This window comes from Anguilla anguilla, chromosome 11 (genome assembly GCF_013347855.1).
Source record: "Anguilla anguilla isolate fAngAng1 chromosome 11, fAngAng1.pri, whole genome shotgun sequence".
NCBI classification, from domain to species: Eukaryota; Metazoa; Chordata; class Actinopteri; order Anguilliformes; family Anguillidae; genus Anguilla; species Anguilla anguilla.
In genome coordinates this window covers 41156495-41175735 of record NC_049211.1, presented here as the reverse complement: position 1 = coordinate 41175735, position 19241 = coordinate 41156495, and the positions used below count along the sequence as shown (strand labels likewise).

At 39.7% G+C, this 19241-nt stretch overlaps 2 protein-coding genes across 2 annotated transcripts; one reads left to right on the top strand and one right to left on the bottom strand.

The window, feature by feature from the left end:
• LOC118208059 (hemicentin-1-like) lies at positions 1-6564 on the bottom strand. The gene is made up of 9 exons (XM_035382325.1): positions 6487-6564; positions 5696-5731; positions 5053-5346; positions 4647-4940; positions 4235-4531; positions 4059-4102; positions 3684-3936; positions 2483-2764; positions 1-1060 (listed from the first exon to the last, which is right to left on the bottom strand). The coding sequence occupies exons 1-9, from the start codon at positions 6536-6538 to the stop codon at positions 903-905; spliced, it is 1710 nt and encodes a 569-aa protein (XP_035238216.1). The 5' UTR covers positions 6539-6564; the 3' UTR covers positions 1-902.
• A 9275-nt stretch (positions 6565-15839) lies between these two features.
• On the top strand, positions 15840-18766 carry LOC118208058 (hemicentin-1-like). Its single transcript, XM_035382324.1, has 5 exons — positions 15840-16052; positions 16182-16478; positions 16589-16885; positions 18209-18428; positions 18709-18766. The coding sequence occupies exons 2-5, from the start codon at positions 16286-16288 to the stop codon at positions 18764-18766; spliced, it is 768 nt and encodes a 255-aa protein (XP_035238215.1). The 5' UTR covers positions 15840-16052; positions 16182-16285.
• Positions 18767-19241: the final 475 nt, after the last annotated feature.

Genomic DNA, 19241 nt, shown 5'->3' with positions numbered 1-19241 from the left:
AAACATAGAAGATTTATTAAAAACAATGAGACAACAAAACAGAACACATTACCATATGTAAGCTGAACAGGATGGTTCAGGCAGAAAACAGACAGCCAGGCTACTCTTCATCTAAAAGAAACCACAGTTGACTTTCTGGCCTAACTATCTAAAAATGTGTGAAATCTCTATAATAAACCATTTTTAAAAGCTCCTTTCAACTGCGGTGTCTTCAGGCTTTATCCAGTTGACTGTTAGGACACAGGTGTGCATCGTCAAGCAATCAAACCCCAATCAGCTCCACCTGCAGGATTAAGACATGCAGACTCCAAATCAAGGGACTGTAACAGACACCGCTGCTGTACCCTTGAGCAAGGTACTTAACCTGCATGTATCCAGCTGTATAACTGGATACAATGTGAATGCTAAGTAAGGATGTGCTTATGTGTTCTATTTAAAAATAGTGAAGGTACTGCAAAAAATAAAGGTGCTCTCCAGTTACACAAGTTTCCCAATTTACATTACAGCCATTTAACAGACACTCTTAGCTTCTTTCACACTATTTACATTGCATCCATTAACATAGTATCAATTCATATAGCTGGACATATACTGAAGCAATGCAGGTTAAGTACCATGCTGTACCCTGCCCTACGCGAAGAAAGACATGCAGAATTACACTGATTAGAAGTAATGCGATGACCAGGGCTATGTGAGAGTGCAAACTATCCCTAATGGCAATTCATGAAAAAACTCCTGTATTTCAAAGCCATGTTTTGCCAGATATTACATTAAGCCTTCAAGCCCGTAAGATGCACATTTTTATATATATTTTTAGTAAGTCTACTTTAATAAATGATACAATATGTCATGTAATATTTAGCAAAGCAATAATGAAAATAAACTTATGCCATGCTGTGTGGTCAGGTATGGTCAGTTTGGTCAGCCAGTTCCTCCCCACTGTGCACCACTTTCCGGCGTGATACCCATCTCCAGAAGGCTGGATTCACAATGATTGACAGAAAGAGGAGGACTGCCACGCCCACACAGATCCGAACCACATTCTCCACAGCGCGGTAAACTTAGGGAGAAAAAAAACAAAAAAATCAAGGATTTAAACAGGCTGTGGGAATACAAATCAGATGCATTTCAGAATTTGTCAACAAATTTTAGTCTGCTCGAACAAGCATTTCATGTACATTTCTGTGATGCTAATCAAATACAATCAGACCTAAAACTAGGCTATTTTGTGACTCTAATATATCATTTAGTATACTTTTAATTATTATTATTATTATTATATACACCATATAGACAAAAGTATGTGGACACCTGACATCCAACATCTCATAAACACTTCCACTCTTCTGGGGAGGTTTCATATTAGATGTTGGAGCATTGCTGCAGGGACTTGCTTCCATTCAGCCAGAAGAGCATTAGGGAGATCGGGCACTGATTGGGCGATTAGGCCTGGCTCACAGTTGGCATTCCAATTGATCCCAAATGTGTTGGATGGGGTGAGATCAAGGCTCAGTGCAGGCGAGTAAAGTTACACTGATCTCAACAAAACTATTTATATATGGGCCTCGCTATTTGCCCATGGAAATTGTCATGCTGAAACAGGAAAGGGCCTTCCCCAAACTGTTGCCACAAAATTGGAAGCACAGATTCATCTAGATTGACATTGCATTAAGATTTGCCTTCACCTGAACAAAGCGGCCTAGCCCAAACCATGAAAAACAGCCCCAGACCAAGGGGTGTCCAGATACTTCTGTTCATATAGTGTATCATTGGAGCCTATTTCTCAGTGCATAACTATGTGCATCTATATGACACAAAAGCCAGCAAAATGATTATTTGCTAACCAGCCTTCAGCTACAACTAAGATATACAGGTTTCATAAAAAAAATTTTTTGAAAACAACTAAACCATATGAATCTCTGCATTTAATACTCTTTTTGAGACTGTGGTCGGGGTTCTGTCAATTTGTCCTGCCTTATTGAAATGTCCCACCTGTAATGCAAATTTATAGTCATGCTGCAAATTCTGAATCATGCCTTTACATACAGTGCCATCCAAAAGAGTACACACCCCTGATAAAAACAAGCAAAGACTGGATGAAATAAACAATCCCAATAACGATCTGGGACAAGTATACTGGAACAATTATATTGCATTACTACAAAATAATACAATTAATTTTTCAGCATGCTGCCTTTGCTCTTCCTGAATGAATAATTTTGGAGGGTAGTGTATATGTTCTCTTTTTTCTGTCTGTCTTTGTTGTAAATTTATACAGTGATTCACAGTTACAATATAATATACAATATAATATAATACATTTAATTTACATTGCAACTTTCTATTTTACATCATAAATCAAAAACAGAGCTCAACTTACATTAGAAATAAGTGACAATGTATGATACACAAGGGTACAATGGATATGTAAATGGATTTAACAGTTCACTTGTCTGTGGTCTCAATTATAAATTGAACTTACTGATATGGCTCGGCATGAAGCCTTCACTGATGAGGGAGTAGTATGGTCTGTCTGTCCTGTTCCCACTACATCTATATTCACCATCAGAGGAGCTATCCCAGAATCCTACTGTGTGCCTCCCTCCAGTATGATTTAGTGAGATCTGCGTTCCGTCTCTGTACCACGTGTAGTTCCAGTCAGCAGAAGTAAAGCCCTGAAGCTCACACCTCATTGCTAGAGTGCCTTTAGTGATGAAGACCCCCATCCATCCTTCATCCAAGCTCACTACCGCCTGAGGCAAAGCTGCAAGATCATACATTGCTTATCATCCAACTCAACGTGTTACATGGGAAACCAGTTATAGGTCATTGAATCTATAATCCACTAGGCCTTACATTGCATGGCTAATGGCAGAAAGTTACTGTAGTTGGAGTGACAGGTCTCTCTCCCTATCGGTGCACATGATAGCAAAAAAGGGAATTCCTCTACACATTGGTGGACAGCTGATGAAATTCATTGCCTTCTTAATAGGTGTACATAGTGTGCTGTACTCCAGTTATAATATGTCAGAACCATGTTGCTGTTTGACATCAAAGTGAGTAATCTGGCAGGGTTTATAGCCAATAGGATCTTGCAAGTGAACTCATGAATGGAACAAATAGTTAGGAATTGTATGCCTAATACTGTAATATGTTATTTAAATTTTTAAAATAAAATTACTCACCCATTTTGTTTCAGGCCTAATAACTCAACAGGCCTGACAACACAATCGTGCTCTAAATTGTGTTACCGGGTAAAAACGGTAATAAGCAGCAATTTATTCATCCTATCAACTGGCACCACACAGCCCTGTAGTGAGGGGTAAGGCCGTGATTCTGTGGGTCCAGCACGTTCTCATAAAAAATAACGACTGGGCTTCAGATTTATGACAGAAAGTAGTTATATTGCATATTTGATTGTCTTAAGTACATTAACTCTATATATATATATACTCATTCATTATATTCCCATTGCTCATGAGAGGCAAATGAATGGCAGCTCTCTCTCACTCCTCTTAACTCAATTATGGCGCCAATAACTGCCAAATGTTTTTTTTTAAATCTCAAGTGAACAGTTTTTAATCGGTACAAGCCTGACACATACAAAATCGTAAATAGTGGCAAACAGCTTGCAGTTCAAACGTATCAGTTTACTTTGGACATGCAAAATAAATCATATTTACCTCGTATAGTCAATGCGGCAGAGCTGCCAATCAGAGAGTGTACAGATGCTCTCCTTGTAAGTTCTCCTCTGCAGGTGTACAGTCCAGCATGTGACTGATCAGCAGAGAGGATTGTGTATGTATCTCCATTTACAATGCTGGAGTCAGCTTTGTCTGCAGGAAGCTCCCGTCCATCTCTGTCCCATTTATACATCCACTCTGTAGAGCTGCCCTGAATTACACACCTCAGAGTCACTGTTTCAGTGAGGAAGACCTCTGTCCATCCAGACTGCACGGTCAGCTGAGCTTGTGGGAGAGCTGAAAGTTTAAAAGAAAGTTTATTGCTGTAAATGGAAGGTTTCACAAGACACCTGCTTTCAAAGATTTGGTGAAGACCTCTGTCCATCCAGACTGCACGGTCAGATGTGTTTGAGGTAATACTGTAAATCAATATAATTTTTAATTATACACTGAACGTATCATGAAACGCTCTTCATAATTTTAGTAAATTATTAATAAATAAATAAAAGCCATATTCTACCAGTGAAATAAACTATTGTAATAATTCTCACCAGATATTTCTAAAGTCAGAGGATCACTGTAGTCTGAGTAAGAAGGTTTTCTTCCTCTTGCAGCTCTACAGCGGTACTCTCCACTGTGGGCCAGAGCAGCAGAGCTGATAGTGAAACTGGACCCATCAGTCCTGCTGCTGTCAATGTTGGGCAAAGTGTGTCTCAGTATGTCTTTGTACCAGAGATACTCCCAGTCAGCAGGATCTCCCCCAAACCCACAGCTCAGGGTGACTCTCTCTCCTGTGTAAATTTCTCCACTGGGGGGATTCTGGGTAATAACAGGCCAAGGCTTTTCACCTGATAAAGGTAAAGCATGTGTTCAGTGTCATTTCTTAGAATTCATAAACATTAACAGTCTTCATCACATAGAAGATCATACAGGTAAGGACTGAAGAAAACCTCCCAAACTCACCAGACACATTTAACACAAGTGTTCCTGGGAAAGACTGGATCACAGGGTTTTGTCCTCGTTCACCCTGACACAGGTACTCTCCACTGTCTGACTCTCTTACTGAGTGCAGGATGTGCTTTTGTTGGCTTTCAGTTGCACGGGCATAGAGGCTCTCTAATCTTCCCTGGGTGTTTCTGCTCCATGAATATCTCCAGCCAGACCCTTTCCTGATGTCACAAGCTAAGCTAACAGCTTCTCCTGTGAACATCACTTTGGCTGGGGGATCTGTGACTATGACAGCCTGAGGACGATCAGCTGAAATGGAGATCATTGAAGAGATGTTGTTTAAACATTTTATTTCTTATCATTTGTTGAAGCAAAAAAGAAGCACTATTTGAGGGGGGTAATTTTCAATTACACTACTCACCAGAGACTGTTATGGGATGGAGGTTACTGAAAGCTCGCTCATGTCCTTTTACAGCTTCACACTGATACATTCCGCTCTGTCTCTCGTCCACAGCACTCAGGACCAACACAGACACAGAGCCATTACTACTGGAGGCTGGAAGATATGTTAGATCCCCCTGTCTGTGTCTGGTCCACAGAAATATCCATCCCTCAGATTCAATAACCTGACAGGTGAGAGTAATTGTCTCTCCTGGGAACACATCTGGCCATGGAGGATTAGCAGTCAGACGAACAGCAGGACTTGACTGTGCAGCTGAAACAGTTATAAAAAACAGAATCAAACAGGTTTAAAAATGCAGAGTTTAGTTTAATACATAATATCAATCCACATACCGTATGGTTTCTACTTCTAAATTAAAATTAAAATTAACTATGTTACATTTTCTGAATGCACATTTTTCCTAAATGTAACCTAAATATTTCCTCATATTTTTGCATTATTAATATTGCAACAACAAACTTTGAGTCTGCCAGAAACAATGGGTTTTGGAAAGTTCTCATGATCTTTACGAATTCTGGTTTATAATTGCTGTGCGTGTTCCACAAAACGAATGCATGGTAATTATGTCAAAACATAGATCTTAGGAATTTAATATCTATACCTTTCTGAACACAAAAAAACACCAGTGCTGTTGCATCTGAAACAGGAAGAAAGCAATGTAAATTGCAATATCTGTTCCAGTGTGAATGAATGTTAGTATAAAATGATTTTATTTTCACATTAAAAACACAAATCCTTTTTTTGCAAAGTTGGACAGGTTTTCATTAAACAATGCTGTATAATGTCCCATTTTTTAGTAGCTAAGTGTTCTTGATAGTATGCAATTTTCACTCACTCCATCTTTCATACAGTATGGCAACTTAATAAGCTCAGACCAGTTCAGCAATTATTGAAGTATGATTGTTCAGACACAAGAGACAGTCATACATTTGAAAATACATATTGGAAGTTTTCATAAAGTTAATTGTGAAGATTGAACATCTTTAATAATATTGTTCAGTCGGATTCACAGACAATCACATGCAATCACAACAATACATAGCAGGACTGCAGTACATATGTATATGGAAGCATTGCATGACCTATCATATCGTGATCAGTAAGATTCAAGGCATAATATATAAAATCATAATACTGTTACTTTAGTCAGTCTTAACCATACATGTATTCTTTCATTTATTTCACCACGTCTACATGTTCACATGAAATGTAGATTTCTTTATTTAACCAGGAAGAACCCCATTGAGATCTAAATTGCTTTTGCAAGGGGGACCTGACATAAAACACAAAGTTATGAAGTTACACAAGACAGTCAACAAACATCAAATCAGTTACAAACATCAAATGGAGAAAGAGACAGCAGTGCAACAGTAAACACAAAGTTTTACTTACAAATTGGAAAGCACAGAAATGTGTCATGAGGCTTCATTCTTGCTTTAGACATCAGATAACTGCATTGCCTACGCTGTGGTAATTGCAACTGCCTCTATTATAAGGTATTGGGCGAAAAGTAGAACGCTTGTGATGGAGAATTTTGAAAAAAAAACAACGAACAAAAAAAACCTATATCCTCTTTCACTCTGCACACATTTGCCGCTTGGTTGCTTTATGCGACAGTGCCTGACCACACGGCCTTTAATCGTTTCAGCGCAGCCTTGTATCTGCCGGTGTATCTCACTGATAGTGCCACCTTAAAAATAAATTAACACGTTACCAGAGCAACCACTTCGGAAAGAGAGCTGTGAGAACGGTCCCTAACTGAGTTTGCGGTCTGCAAAAACAGTGCTGAGTGCTAACAGTGTTTAACATGACTTTTTTTGTTGAACAGCCTATAGTCACCTTGAACTACATATAAAAATATATGACATTACGCTGTTTGACTGTTTGTTTCTCACACACACAAAACACACACACAAGCACATGCATGCACACACACACACAAACACATGCGTGCACGCACATGCACATACACACACACACACAAACACAAGCTGCACAAGAAGCTTCTTCTTCCAGCTCATACCAGTGCAAGCCCAGCTCATGCACTGCAATTTGAAAAGAAGCAGTGAATTGGCATACGTATCCTTGAGGAGAGGACATGTTTGAATGCGTGGTCTCGGAATGACTATTAAGAGCAGAGCAATCAAGATGGCTCCTGAAAATAATTGGGGCAGCAGAGTAGTACGATGGGTAAGAAGCTGGTTTTGTAACCTAAAGGTCCCCGGTTTGATTCCCCGGTAGGACACTGTTACATCCCAAAAGCCAACCGAAGTTCCAATAACCAGGGACTACAACATAACAAACTAAACATTACATTACATTTATTTGGCAGACAATTTTATCCAAAGAGACGCACAAAAAGTGCATTTCATGGTCACAGACAACTACTAAACACAGGTTCAGTAAGATACAATACTTATTTTGTACAGCTATTTCTAGCCAACAACACAGTTTAGTTCACACAGTGAACACTATTCAGACCTAACCTCTGCAAAGCCAACTAGGCAGAAGAATAAGCTACAGTATTAGGACAAATACAATTTACCAAAAAGTGCTGGGATGGGGCAACATTTAACAAGTGTCATGAAAAAAGGGGGGCGGGGGGGATTTAGAGTGAAATATACAGCGTGGTGGTGGTTAGTCTAGGTATAGTCTGAAGAGATGAGTCTTCAGGCCACGGTGGTAGATGGGTAGTGAGGGGGAGGTTCGGAGAGGGACGGGGAGTTCATTCCACCACTGGGGAGCTAGGGTGGAGAAGCTCTGTGATCCCTTTGGTCGGGTGGGAGGGGTTACAAGGCTCCCTGCTGCCGCAGAGCGGAGTGGTCGAGCAGGCACATAGGATTGAATCATGTCCTGAAAGTAGATGGGGGCTGTCCTGTTGGCTGCAGTGTAGGGTAAGGGTAAGGGCTTTGAACCTTTAAACAAGGAGTCAAAATCTATATACAAAAATAGAAGATTTATTACAAACAATGAGACAACAAAACAGAACACATTACCATATGTAGGCTGAACAGGATGGTTCAGGCAGAAAACAGACCAGATCTAGGCTACTCCAATCTAAAAGAAACCACAGTTGACTTTCTGGCCTAACCATCTAAAAATGTCTTAAACAAGAAAACTGCCTGACCACCTGCAACCTATAACAGAAAAGTACCAACACAGAAAACTAAACAGTAGTGGCAAATTGTAACACACAAAAGAAAGGGAGTAAAAAGCCCGCTTTGAGGATGTGCTCATGTGTTCTATTTAAAAATAATGAAGGCAATGCAAAAATAAAATAAAACAAAGGTAAAGGGTAACGGGTAAGGAACTGGTCTTCCAACCTGAATGTCACAGGTTTGATTCTTGGGTAGGACACTGCCGTTGTGCCCTTGAGCAAAGTACTTAACCTGCATTGCTTCAGTGTATATCCAGCTGTATAACTGGATGTAAATGCTACTGTATACAGAAAAGCTGTGTACGTTGCTCTGGATAATAGCATCTGCTAAATGACTGTAATATTATATGTAGGTTTTTTTTATTATTGCCTTTGATATTTTGTCAATGTAGCGTCTTTCTATTTGGAAGCATACATATCACCTTGCCTTTAGGGTACAATACGGTTTTACTGGTATCTGTTTAATATGAGTCTCTACTCTAGCTATAAATACATATATATATATATATATATATATATATATATATATATATATATAAGCTCCATAATGATCTATAACAAAGACATTTTTTTCTTAACTTGTCTCTGTACTCCACAATTTAACAATTCACGTGTGGTTAAAGTACAGATTCTCAGCTTTTATTGCTATTACTATGTATATTCTTTTATACATTTTGGTTTCACCATCTAAAAATGATATCCCTTCTTATAAATAATAAAGATTGGGACAAATGGCATCTAATTAGTCAGGTGTGTTCAGTTGCTTCCAGAAGTACAGGTATAAGAGAACTTTCAGTATCTACAGTGAGCACCATAATTCATTGGACAGTGACACATTTTTCGTTATTTTGGTTCTGTACTCTAGCACTTTGAGTTAGAATGAATACAATGACAATGAGGTTGAAGTATAGACTGTCAGCTTTAATTTGAGGGTATTTTCATCCATATCGGATGAACTGTTTAGAAATGACAGCACCTTTTGTACATGGTCCCCCCATTTTAAAGTACTACAAGAATTTGTTGAATTGGCTTCACAGATGTGTTTTGTTAGGCAGGTGTATTCATTTGTGTTGTCAGTGAATGCAGAAGAGAGCTGTTGATGTCTAGTCTTGATTCTCGACTTTGCAATTGCCTTGCAATTGGAGATTGTTGTTGGGGTGTGACAACATGAGGAAGACAGCAGTGTCAATGCAAATTAAGCTGACCGTCATAAGGCTCAGAAATGAAAATCAATCAATCAGGAACATTGCAAAAACTCTGGGCATGCCCAAGTCAACAGTTTCGTTCATCATTAACAAGAAAAAAAAACAACCGGTGATCTCAATTATGTCAAAAGACCCAGTAGACTGAGGAAGACCACTGTAGTGGATAGCCGGAGAATACTGTCCATGGTGAAGAAAACCCCCCTGACAACAGCCCAACAGATCAAAACACTCTCCTGGATGCAGGTGTAGATGTGTCAAAGCCTACCATACGTAGAAGACTATACCAGTTGGACTACAGAGGGTACACTACCCGATGCAAACCACCGATAAGCCTGAAGAACAGAAAGGCGAGATTACAGTTTACTAAAAAGCACCTAAAAGAGCCCCAAGACTTCTGGAACTTCTTGTTGACAGATGAGACAAAGATCAACATGTACCAGATTGATGGAAAGAGGAAAGTGTGGTGAAAAAAAGGAAATGCCCATGATCCAAAGCATACCACCTCATCCGTGAAACATGGTGGAGGGGGTGTTATGGCTTGGGCCTGTATGGCTGCCAGTGGAACGGGCTCACTTGTCTTCATCGATGATGTGCCTGCAGACAGAAGTAGAACAATGAATTCTGAAGTTTACAGAAACATTTTATTTGCTCAGATAAAACAAAAGCCTCCAAACTCATTGGACGGCACTTCATCATGCAACAAGACAATGACTCGAAACATACTGCTAGAACAACGAAGGGGTTTTTGACAGCCAAAAAGTGGAAAATCCTTGACTGGCCGAGTCAATCACCGGATCTGAATCCAACTGAACATGCATTTTACATGCTGAAGAGGAGACTGAAGGCAAAAAGTCCCCGAAACAAACAGGAACTGAAGATGGCTGCAGTACAGGCCTGGCAGAGCATCACCAGGGAAGATACCCAGCGTCTGGTGATGTCTATGCGTCGCAGACTTCAAGCAGTCATTGCATGCAAAGGATATGCGACCAAATATTAAAAATGATTGCTTTATTCTACATTATGTTAAACTGTCCAATATGTTTTGATGCCCGAAAATGGGGGGGGGGCTATGTACAAAAGGTTCTATAATTTCTAAACGGTTCATCTGATATGGATGGAAATACCCCCAAATTAAAGCTGACAGTCTGCATTGTATCATTTCAAACTCAAAATGCTAGAATACAGAACCAAATTAACAAAAAATGAGTCACTGTCCAATGAATTATGGTGCTCACTCTAGTATTGATTCTAGCCTTTTGATTGCCTTTGGAGTCTGTTATTGGCTTTTGTCAACGTGAGTACCATGTAATGGTGCCAGTGAAAGTGAAGGAAGCCATTATGAGGCTTGTATATTATGTGTCACTATCTTCAGCCACAAGCAGTTGAAATGTGTTTGAAATTGAGATTTTGGAACAAGTGCATTGCCTACAAATACACTGTTCCTGACTCAAGTTTTCACATGCAACATAGGTCCTATAACCTGTGGCTTTGGATAAAAGCATATGCTTCATAAATGTAATGTAGTGTAACTTATGTTTTTTCTTTGCTGAAAGGTCGCCTCGCCACAGTAAGACAACAAAGCCATTGATGGCTGCAGAAGCAAAATTCTGAAGTGAAACTGATGTGGCTGTCACAGGGCTCTTCCAGATCCCACAGTTCCAGTACATTTCCTGTTTATTTAGTGAAAATTGATGTTTTTTTGTTGACAAATAGCATTTACTTCAATTCATGCTTCCCACTGTTTTAGCTGGTAAAATCTCTTGCACACTTGCAGTGTAGGCCCCACAGTTGCTAGTTTGAACCTTGACCTTGGTTGGTTATACACTCAGCCAACTATGAGAAGTCAACAACTTTCATACTTCAGTTATTTTAAAAACCGAGAAAAAGCTTCTCTGTTAGTTTGGATATAAGCAGCAGGGCACTGGGTAACAATAGCAGTGCTGTGAGATAACAGATAATCATGGCTGCCTCATGGGGGGGTTGACATTCCTCCTGTTAGCGGGGGGAGGTGTATCGAGCTCCCTGTTTAATAGGTTAGTGCATGCTGGTACATGCGCAGAAGTACCTAAAGCAGATCCATTCAGCGCCAAACCAAAAATAATTACATTTCATATTCATTAAAATATGTAATATAAATGTGTGAGTTATCCTGATTGAAATCTAATTAACTGCAAAATGATTAATATTGTGGTTGTGCATTTGCTCAATCTCCTATTTCCATAGAAAAGCTCAATAAAACAACCTGCAGAGATTAGGATGGCAGGTATGCCATCCCGCCAAGTTACGCCTTGGCAGGGGCATGTCCCATACCTATACAGCACCGAGAGTTTGGCACTTTTCAGTGTTCCCCACAGAAATAACCACAACAGCCACAGACACTCAGCCCTTAAAAACATTAAATTATGTACATTCTGACCCCATTTCAACAGACAGATTTCATAAACAACTTCACATGTCCACACAATAAAGCCCCAAACTAAGGGGATTTTGCATTTTCTCCTTCTTCTTCTCATTCTTCTTCTCGTTCTTATTTTTCCTGCTGCCTATACCACTAACAACATGTCTCCCCACTGGACATTTTACGACACCAGCCAAATCTTCACCTGCACGACCAAATCAAAAACTCACATACAGGCGCAAAATACACTCTGAAACATTTCCAGTTTAAACAGCTAGTCTGCCTGTGGCCTAGTGGGAAAGATTACAGTCAACGGCGGCGCGACCATCTTGTCGATTTGGAGCCAAAACCATAGAGTTGAGCGGTTCTGTGATTTTACAATGTGATTGATAGTCCGGTGCGGAAAAGCCCATCATTCTGAACGAACGATTGCAGAACGAACTTCGGGCTAGATGACTGTCTACCATTATGTTTTAAAATATATAATCAAATGTAGTTTAATTTTCATCCGTGACTGTAGGCTACTGTGTCATGTAATAACGTTACATATCTGACAGTAATAATACAATGTTCAGTTATCTGTTATTTATGTTTCTCAGCAAAACGAATATGCTTAGCTAGCATATCAGCTTGCCAGTGAGCTAGGTAGGCTATCCGTGGTTAGCTCACGCATTAGAAATATGAACCACAGGGGAAGAACATCGACTACACTGATGATCAATCAATCAGACATGTGTAGGCTACTGGTGATTTGACTAGGCTAATTTTCATGTAACTGTCTGATAGACCTGCTGTTAACTGAGCAAGTTATCGTCATAGGTTTTCGCCACAGTCAGTTAATGAGCCAGTAACTGCTACTACTCCATCGCCGTTTGTGGTGTTCACTTGCTGGGTGATGCTAGCTGACCGATCGTCCGCAAGTCACTTTTTACCGAATAAAAATTAACACTGTCAGCAGTGATTAACAAATCTATCAAGTATTGTAATAACTGATAACCGAATAACTTCAGAGGAGGATTATTTTATGGTCGTCTAGTGCAGCTGTAAATAGCACACGCCATAATGAAATCACTACGAAATGGGATGCCTGCATTTCTTCTGATTTCGCACAGGTGGACCGTGGTCGGAGCCGTAATGTCAAAGCCAAGAGGCGCCACCTCCCACCCCAGTGACCATAGACTGTAGCCCCTACTGTAGCTTAGTCCTCTGCAGTAATCAGGAAGTGACGCAAACTGTACCTCATTGGTCCACAACAAATATTATAACTGCCCAAATGACACAATAAATCATGAAATCGACCCATGGACAGTCATAAGACGAACAAAATGTTTGGCCTGTCCATGTACTGCTTGCTTATACACACAGGGTCAAGTCACTTGAAAGAAATATTGGGTAGCTTTGCTTTGGAATACATCTTTTTTAATTTCGGTGAGGCAATATAGCCTATATTGTTTGTAGTACCGTAACTTGGCGTCATTTTTATATCAATACGTTTAATGACTGAATGAGTTATAGACAGTGTATGTCTTGTATGTGTGAGTAACTTGGCATTTTTGTACATTGAAAACGTGTTTTTTATGAGATTTATTATACACTCTGCACTGTTGTGTTTACCAGCACCAAGCATACACAACAGTAGATCACAGAGTATACCTGTACTAACTCAACAACGTAAACCTAACAAACACAGCATCATACAGTAAAGTAAAGGTTTTACACCCAAAGCACAATATTGTGAAGAACTGATTTAAAGACATTGCACCTATTTTAAATGAATTTCTGCATTTTTCTAAGGGGCACGAAGAGACCATAACTACATGCAGGTACTGCATTTGTTTCAGCTGTGTCACTGCTGTGCCTGTTGCATTTCCTCTTTGCAAAGGATGGTGGAAACTGAGGTGAACAAAAACGTCCTTGTGGTTTCTAGTGGGGCATTTACACAGTATTAGTAATCAGGATGAAGCTGGACACCATGTTCTTTCTGCTTTGTAAGTAGAAGAATTTTAATAATGCAATTTCAAGCAATACTTATCTGATAACATATATGAATTATGATTACAATGCATAATACGTATAGCATGTCAGTCATAAACAGCTGAATTGAGGATAATCTGAATAAATGTATAATTCCTGTTATGGGCAGAAATCTTGCTGAGTATTATTGTGACTGCTAATCTGTAAATTTGACTGCACAATACTTTGAAAGTGGCATAGTTCTTCACAATTAAATGTATGAAAACATGCAACACATACTTTCAAACGTGTGACTGTCTCTTGTGTCTGAACAATCGCACTTCAATAATTGCTGAACTGGTGTGAGCTTATAAAGTTACCATACTGCATGAAAGATAGAGTGAGTGAAAATAACACACTATCAAGAACATTTAGCTACTGAAAAATTGGACAACATTATACAGCATTACAAAAAAAAAAGGATCGGAGTTTTCAATGTGAATATACACTCTCAGAAAAAGGGTTCAAAAAGGCTCTTCTGTGTATCCATGGAGGGACCCTGACTAGTTCAAGGGTTCTTTGTCAGGCAAAATGGTTCAATCTGGGAGCTTTCACATTTTTCACATCAACCATAGAGGGTTCCATAAAAACTAAAAATGGTTTCCCTATGAAGACAAGCCAAAGAACCGTTTTTACTGAGAGTGTAATAAAATAATTTTATACTAACTTTCATTCACACTGGATCAGACATTGCAATTTACTTTTCTTTCTCCCTGTTTCAGATGCCACAGCATTGGTTTTTGGTGAACACAAAGGTATAGATATTAAGTTCCTAAGATCTATATTTTGACAGGGACATAATTACCATGCATTTGATTTGTGGAACATGCACAGAATTTATAAACCATTAATAAAGATCATGACAACTTTCCAAAACCCATTCTTTCTGACAAACTCAAAGTTGTTTAGGATACATATAGGGCAACCTTACATTTCGGAAATGTAATGTAGTTCATTTAAATTTAAATTTAAAAGCTGAATGCATATTTTTCATTAATACAATGTATCAAACTGAACTTTGCATTGTAAAACTGTTTGATTCTGTTTTTTATAACTGTTTCAGCTGCACAGTCAGGTCCTGCTGTTCGTTTGACTGCTAATCCTCCATGGCCAGATGTGTTCCGAGGAGAGACAATTACTCTCAGCTGTCAAGTTATTGAATCTGAGGGATGGACATTTGTGTGGACCAGACACAGACAGGGGGCTCAAACACAACTTTTAGCCTCCAGCAGTAATAGCTCCGAGTTGGTCCTGAGTGCTGTGAGTGAGAGACAGAGCGGAATGTATCAGTGTGAAGCTGTAAAAGGAAATGAGCGAGCTTTCAGTAACCTCCATACCATAACAGTCTCTGGTGAGTAGTGTAATGGACAATTACTCCCCTCAAATAGTGGTTCTGTGTTTTTAGTTATTTGCTTCAAAAAATGACATGAAATAAAACATTAAAATAACACCTCTTCAATGTTCTCATCTCCATTTCAGCTGATCGTCCTCAGACTGTCATAGTCACAGATCCCCCAGCCGCAGTGATGTTCACAGGAGAAATGGTTAGCTTAGCTTGTGATATCAGGAAAGGGTCTGGCTGGAGATATTCATGGAGCAGAAACACCCAGGGAAGATTAGAGAGCCTGAATGTCCGCAGTACTGAAAGCCAACAAAAGCACATCCTGCACTCTGTAAGAGAGTCAGACAGTGGAGAGTACCTGTGTCAGGGTGAACGAGGACAAAACCCAGTTATCCAGTCTTTCCCAGGAACACTTGTGTTAAATGTGTCTGGTGAGTTTGGGAGGTTTTCTTCAGTCTTTACCCATATGATCTGGAATGTGATGAAGACTGTCAATGTTTATGAATGCTAAGAAATGACATTGAGCACATGCTTTACCTTTATCAGGGGGAAAGCCAAAGTCTGTTATTACCCAGAATCCCCCCAGTGGAGAGATGTACACAGGAGAGAGAGTCACCCTGAGCTGTGGGTTTGGGGGAGATCCTGCTGGCTGGGAGTATCTCTGGTACAAAGACCCACTGAGACACACTGTGCCCAACACTGACAGCAGCAGGACTGATGGGTCCAGTTTCACCATCAGCTCTGCTGCTCTGGCCCACAGTGGAGAGTACCGCTGTAGAGCTGCAAGAGGGAGAACACCTTTTTACTCAGACTACAGTGATCCTCTGACTTTAGAAATATCTGGTGAGAATTATTACAATAGTTTTTTACACTAGTCGAATATGGCTTTGATTTATTTATTAATAATTTACTAAAATTATGAGGAGCGTTTCATGATACTTTCAGTTTATAATTAAAAATTGTGAATTACAGTATTACCTCAAACACATCTGACCGTGCAGTCTGGATGGACAGAGGTCTTCCCCAATGAAACAGTGACTCTGAGGTGTGTGATTCAGGGCAGCTCTACAGAGTGGATGTATAAATGGTACAGAGATGGACAGGAGCTTCCTGTAGACAAGGCTAACTCGAGCAGTGTAAATGGAGACACATACACAATCCTCTCTGCTGATCAGTCACATGCTGGACTGTACACCTGCAGAGGAGAACTTACAAGGAGAGCATCTGTACACTCTCTGATTGGCAGCTCTGCTAATTTGAGTGTTCAAGGTAATTATGAATTATTTTCAAAACCATTGAAAGAGCAGAATGCATATTTGAAAGCAGGTGTCTTGTGAAACCTTCCATTTACAGCAATAAACTGTCTTTTAAACTTTCAGCTCTCCCACAAGCTCAGCTGACCGTGCAGTCTGGATGGACAGACGTCTTCCTCAATGAAACAGTGATTCTGAGGTGTGTAATTCAGAGCAACTCTACAGAGTGGATGTATAAATGGTACAGAGATGGATGGGAGCTTCCTGTAGACATGGCTGACTCCAGCAGTGTAAATGGAGACACATACACAATCCTCTCTGCTGATCAGTCACATGCTGGACTGTACACCTGCAGAGGAGCACATACAAGGAGAGCATCTGTACACTCTCTGGTTAGCAGCTCTGCCGCATTGAGTGTACGAGGTAAATATGCTTTATTTTCTCTCAATAATTTGTATGTCATGTGTTATTTATTTCCAGGCAAAACTGAGAAAAAAACAATTTTACAATGTTATTTGGACCAAGAAATACGCTTTTGTATAATATTATGATCTGATGTGTCTTGTTCTTGATTACTGTGAGTTGCCAGTTTGAAGGAAGGTGTCAGAATACCATTATCCAGTCTTTCCATGGACAATTTATGTTAAATGTGTCTGATGGGTTTGTGGCAATTGCTTCATTATTTAATCATATGATTAAGGACACCAGTTTGTCTCCCCTTGTTTTCTCACATTGTACTTCAGTCCTCCGCCACCTAGAGGTCACTATAGCCTCTTTGTTATGCCCCCTCAGATATCTTATTTGATAATTTAATTGACTCTAATTAAGCACAAATGATGGTTGACTGAAGTGTTTACATGCGACACTCACGTGTTCAATTTAATTTGATTATTTGCTAAAATAGACATGTTTCAGTATTTCTATATGTTGTACAGGGGCATGATAGGTATTGTTAGAAGCCACAGTAAAAATGAGAGCAGTTACAATGTTTGACTTAGAGGAAAAAGTTAAATGAAACATATATGCTCATGATCCAACTAAGGGACTAATCCTAGTCTTCAGTCAAGACCTGAATTAGAATCTGGTGTCATAGAGTTGGGCAAAAACATAAACCTGAACCCTTACTGGCCATTTTCGGATTAGATTGGACACCCCTACTTCATATGTATGCGTTTTGCTTTTTACGTAAGCGATACTCAATCCTGGTCCTGGACAGCCACAGAGTGTGCTGGTTTTTGTTTTTTGTTTAAGATCAGCAACCAATTGAGACCAAAGTAAGCAGGTAACCTGAGTTAACCTTTTAATCTACTGCTTTAACTGATCAATTTCTATGCTACTCAAGTGATGAATAACAATGTAAGCCAGCAAACCCTGTGGCTCTCCAGGTCCAGAAAGGTGGACCGCTGGCTCAAAGCTATACTTTTCATACCATTTAAAAATAAATCCATGTTCACCTTCCTGCCTGGCTATCACAATATTAGATCAACTCATACATTACTTAATTAATAAGATCAACTAAAATTTTATAAATGGCTGATTTAGAAATTCAGTTGTCCGAACAGTTACTTGACTATGCTTTTGAGTGCCTATGGGGACCCCTAGAGGATAAACAGTGAATTACAAGTTTAAATCCCTGCAGGTCACATGGTGGAGACATACTGGTGGCCCTACATATGGTCTTGAATGTGATGGAGAATGTATCTATTAATGCTAAATGACACTGAGCACATATCTTACCTTCATCAGGGGGAAAAGCAAAACCTGTTATTACACAGAATCCCCCCAGTAGAGCGATGTACACAGGAGAGAGAGTCACCCTGAGCTGTGGGTTTGAGGGAGATCCTGCTGGCTGGGAGTATCTCTGGTACAAAGACCCACTGAGACACACTGTGCCCAACACTGACAGCAGCAGGACTGATGGGTCCAGTTTCACCATCACCACTGCTGCTCTGGCAAACAGTGGAGAGTACCACTGTAGAGCTGCAAGAGGAAGAAAACCTTTTTACTCAGACTACAGTGATCCTCTGACTTTAGAAATATCTGGTGAGAATGATTAAAATAGTAGAATATGGCTTTGATTTTTGTGCTTTAATAATTAAATAAAAACATGAGTGTTTTACGATATTTTCAGTTCATAATTAAAATTGTATTGATTTACAGTATTACCTCAAACATATCTGATCGTACAGTCTGGATGGACAGAGGTCTTCCCCAATGAAACAGTGACTCTGAGGTGTGTAATTCAGGGCAGCTCTGCAGAGTGGAAGTATAAATGGTACAGAGATGGACGGGAGCTTCCTGTAGACAAGGCTAACTCGAGCAGTGTAAATGGAGACATATACACAATCCTCTCTGCTGATCAGTCACATGCTGGACTGTACACCTGCAGAGGAGAACTTACAAGGAGAGCATCTGTGCACTCTCTGATTGGCAGCTCTGCTACGTTGACTGTACGAGGTAAAAATGATTTATTTTGCATGTCCACAGTAAACTGATACATTTCAACTGCAAACTCTTTGCCACTATTTACAATTTTGTGTGTGCCAGGCTTGCACTGCCTTACATTAACCGAGTAAATACTGTTCCCTTTACTGAGATTTTGAATAAAACCATTTGGCAGTTATTGGTGCCATAATTGAGTTAAGAGGAGTGAGAGAGAGCTGCCAATCAACTGCCTCTCATGCACAATGGGAATATAATGAACGGATAAATATGCAAATTAATGCACTTAAGACACTGAAATGTGCAGATTAATTCATGATGTCATATAACTAATTTC

What these genes read in the sequence shown, in the direction of transcription:
- LOC118208059 (XM_035382325.1), bottom strand. Translation starts at nt 6,538, where the DNA reads ATGTCTAAAGCAAGAATGAAGCCTCATGACACATTTCTGTGCTTTCCA. An exon ending in TCTGACTTTAGAAATATCTG is followed by an intron (nt 4,103 to 4,234) that starts GTGAGAATTATT and finishes ATTGATTTACAG; the next exon opens with TATTACCTCAAACACATCTG. An exon ending in TGCCGCATTGACTATACGAG is followed by an intron (nt 2,765 to 3,683) that starts GTAAATATGATT and finishes ATGATCTTGCAG; the next exon opens with CTTTGCCTCAGGCGGTAGTG.
- LOC118208058 (XM_035382324.1), top strand. Translation starts at nt 16,286, where the DNA reads ATGTATAAATGGTACAGAGATGGACAGGAGCTTCCTGTAGACAAGGCT. An exon ending in TGCTAATTTGAGTGTTCAAG is followed by an intron (nt 16,479 to 16,588) that starts GTAATTATGAAT and finishes TTAAACTTTCAG; the next exon opens with CTCTCCCACAAGCTCAGCTG. An exon ending in GCTCTGGCAAACAGTGGAGA is followed by an intron (nt 18,429 to 18,708) that starts GTACCACTGTAG and finishes TGTGTAATTCAG; the next exon opens with GGCAGCTCTGCAGAGTGGAA.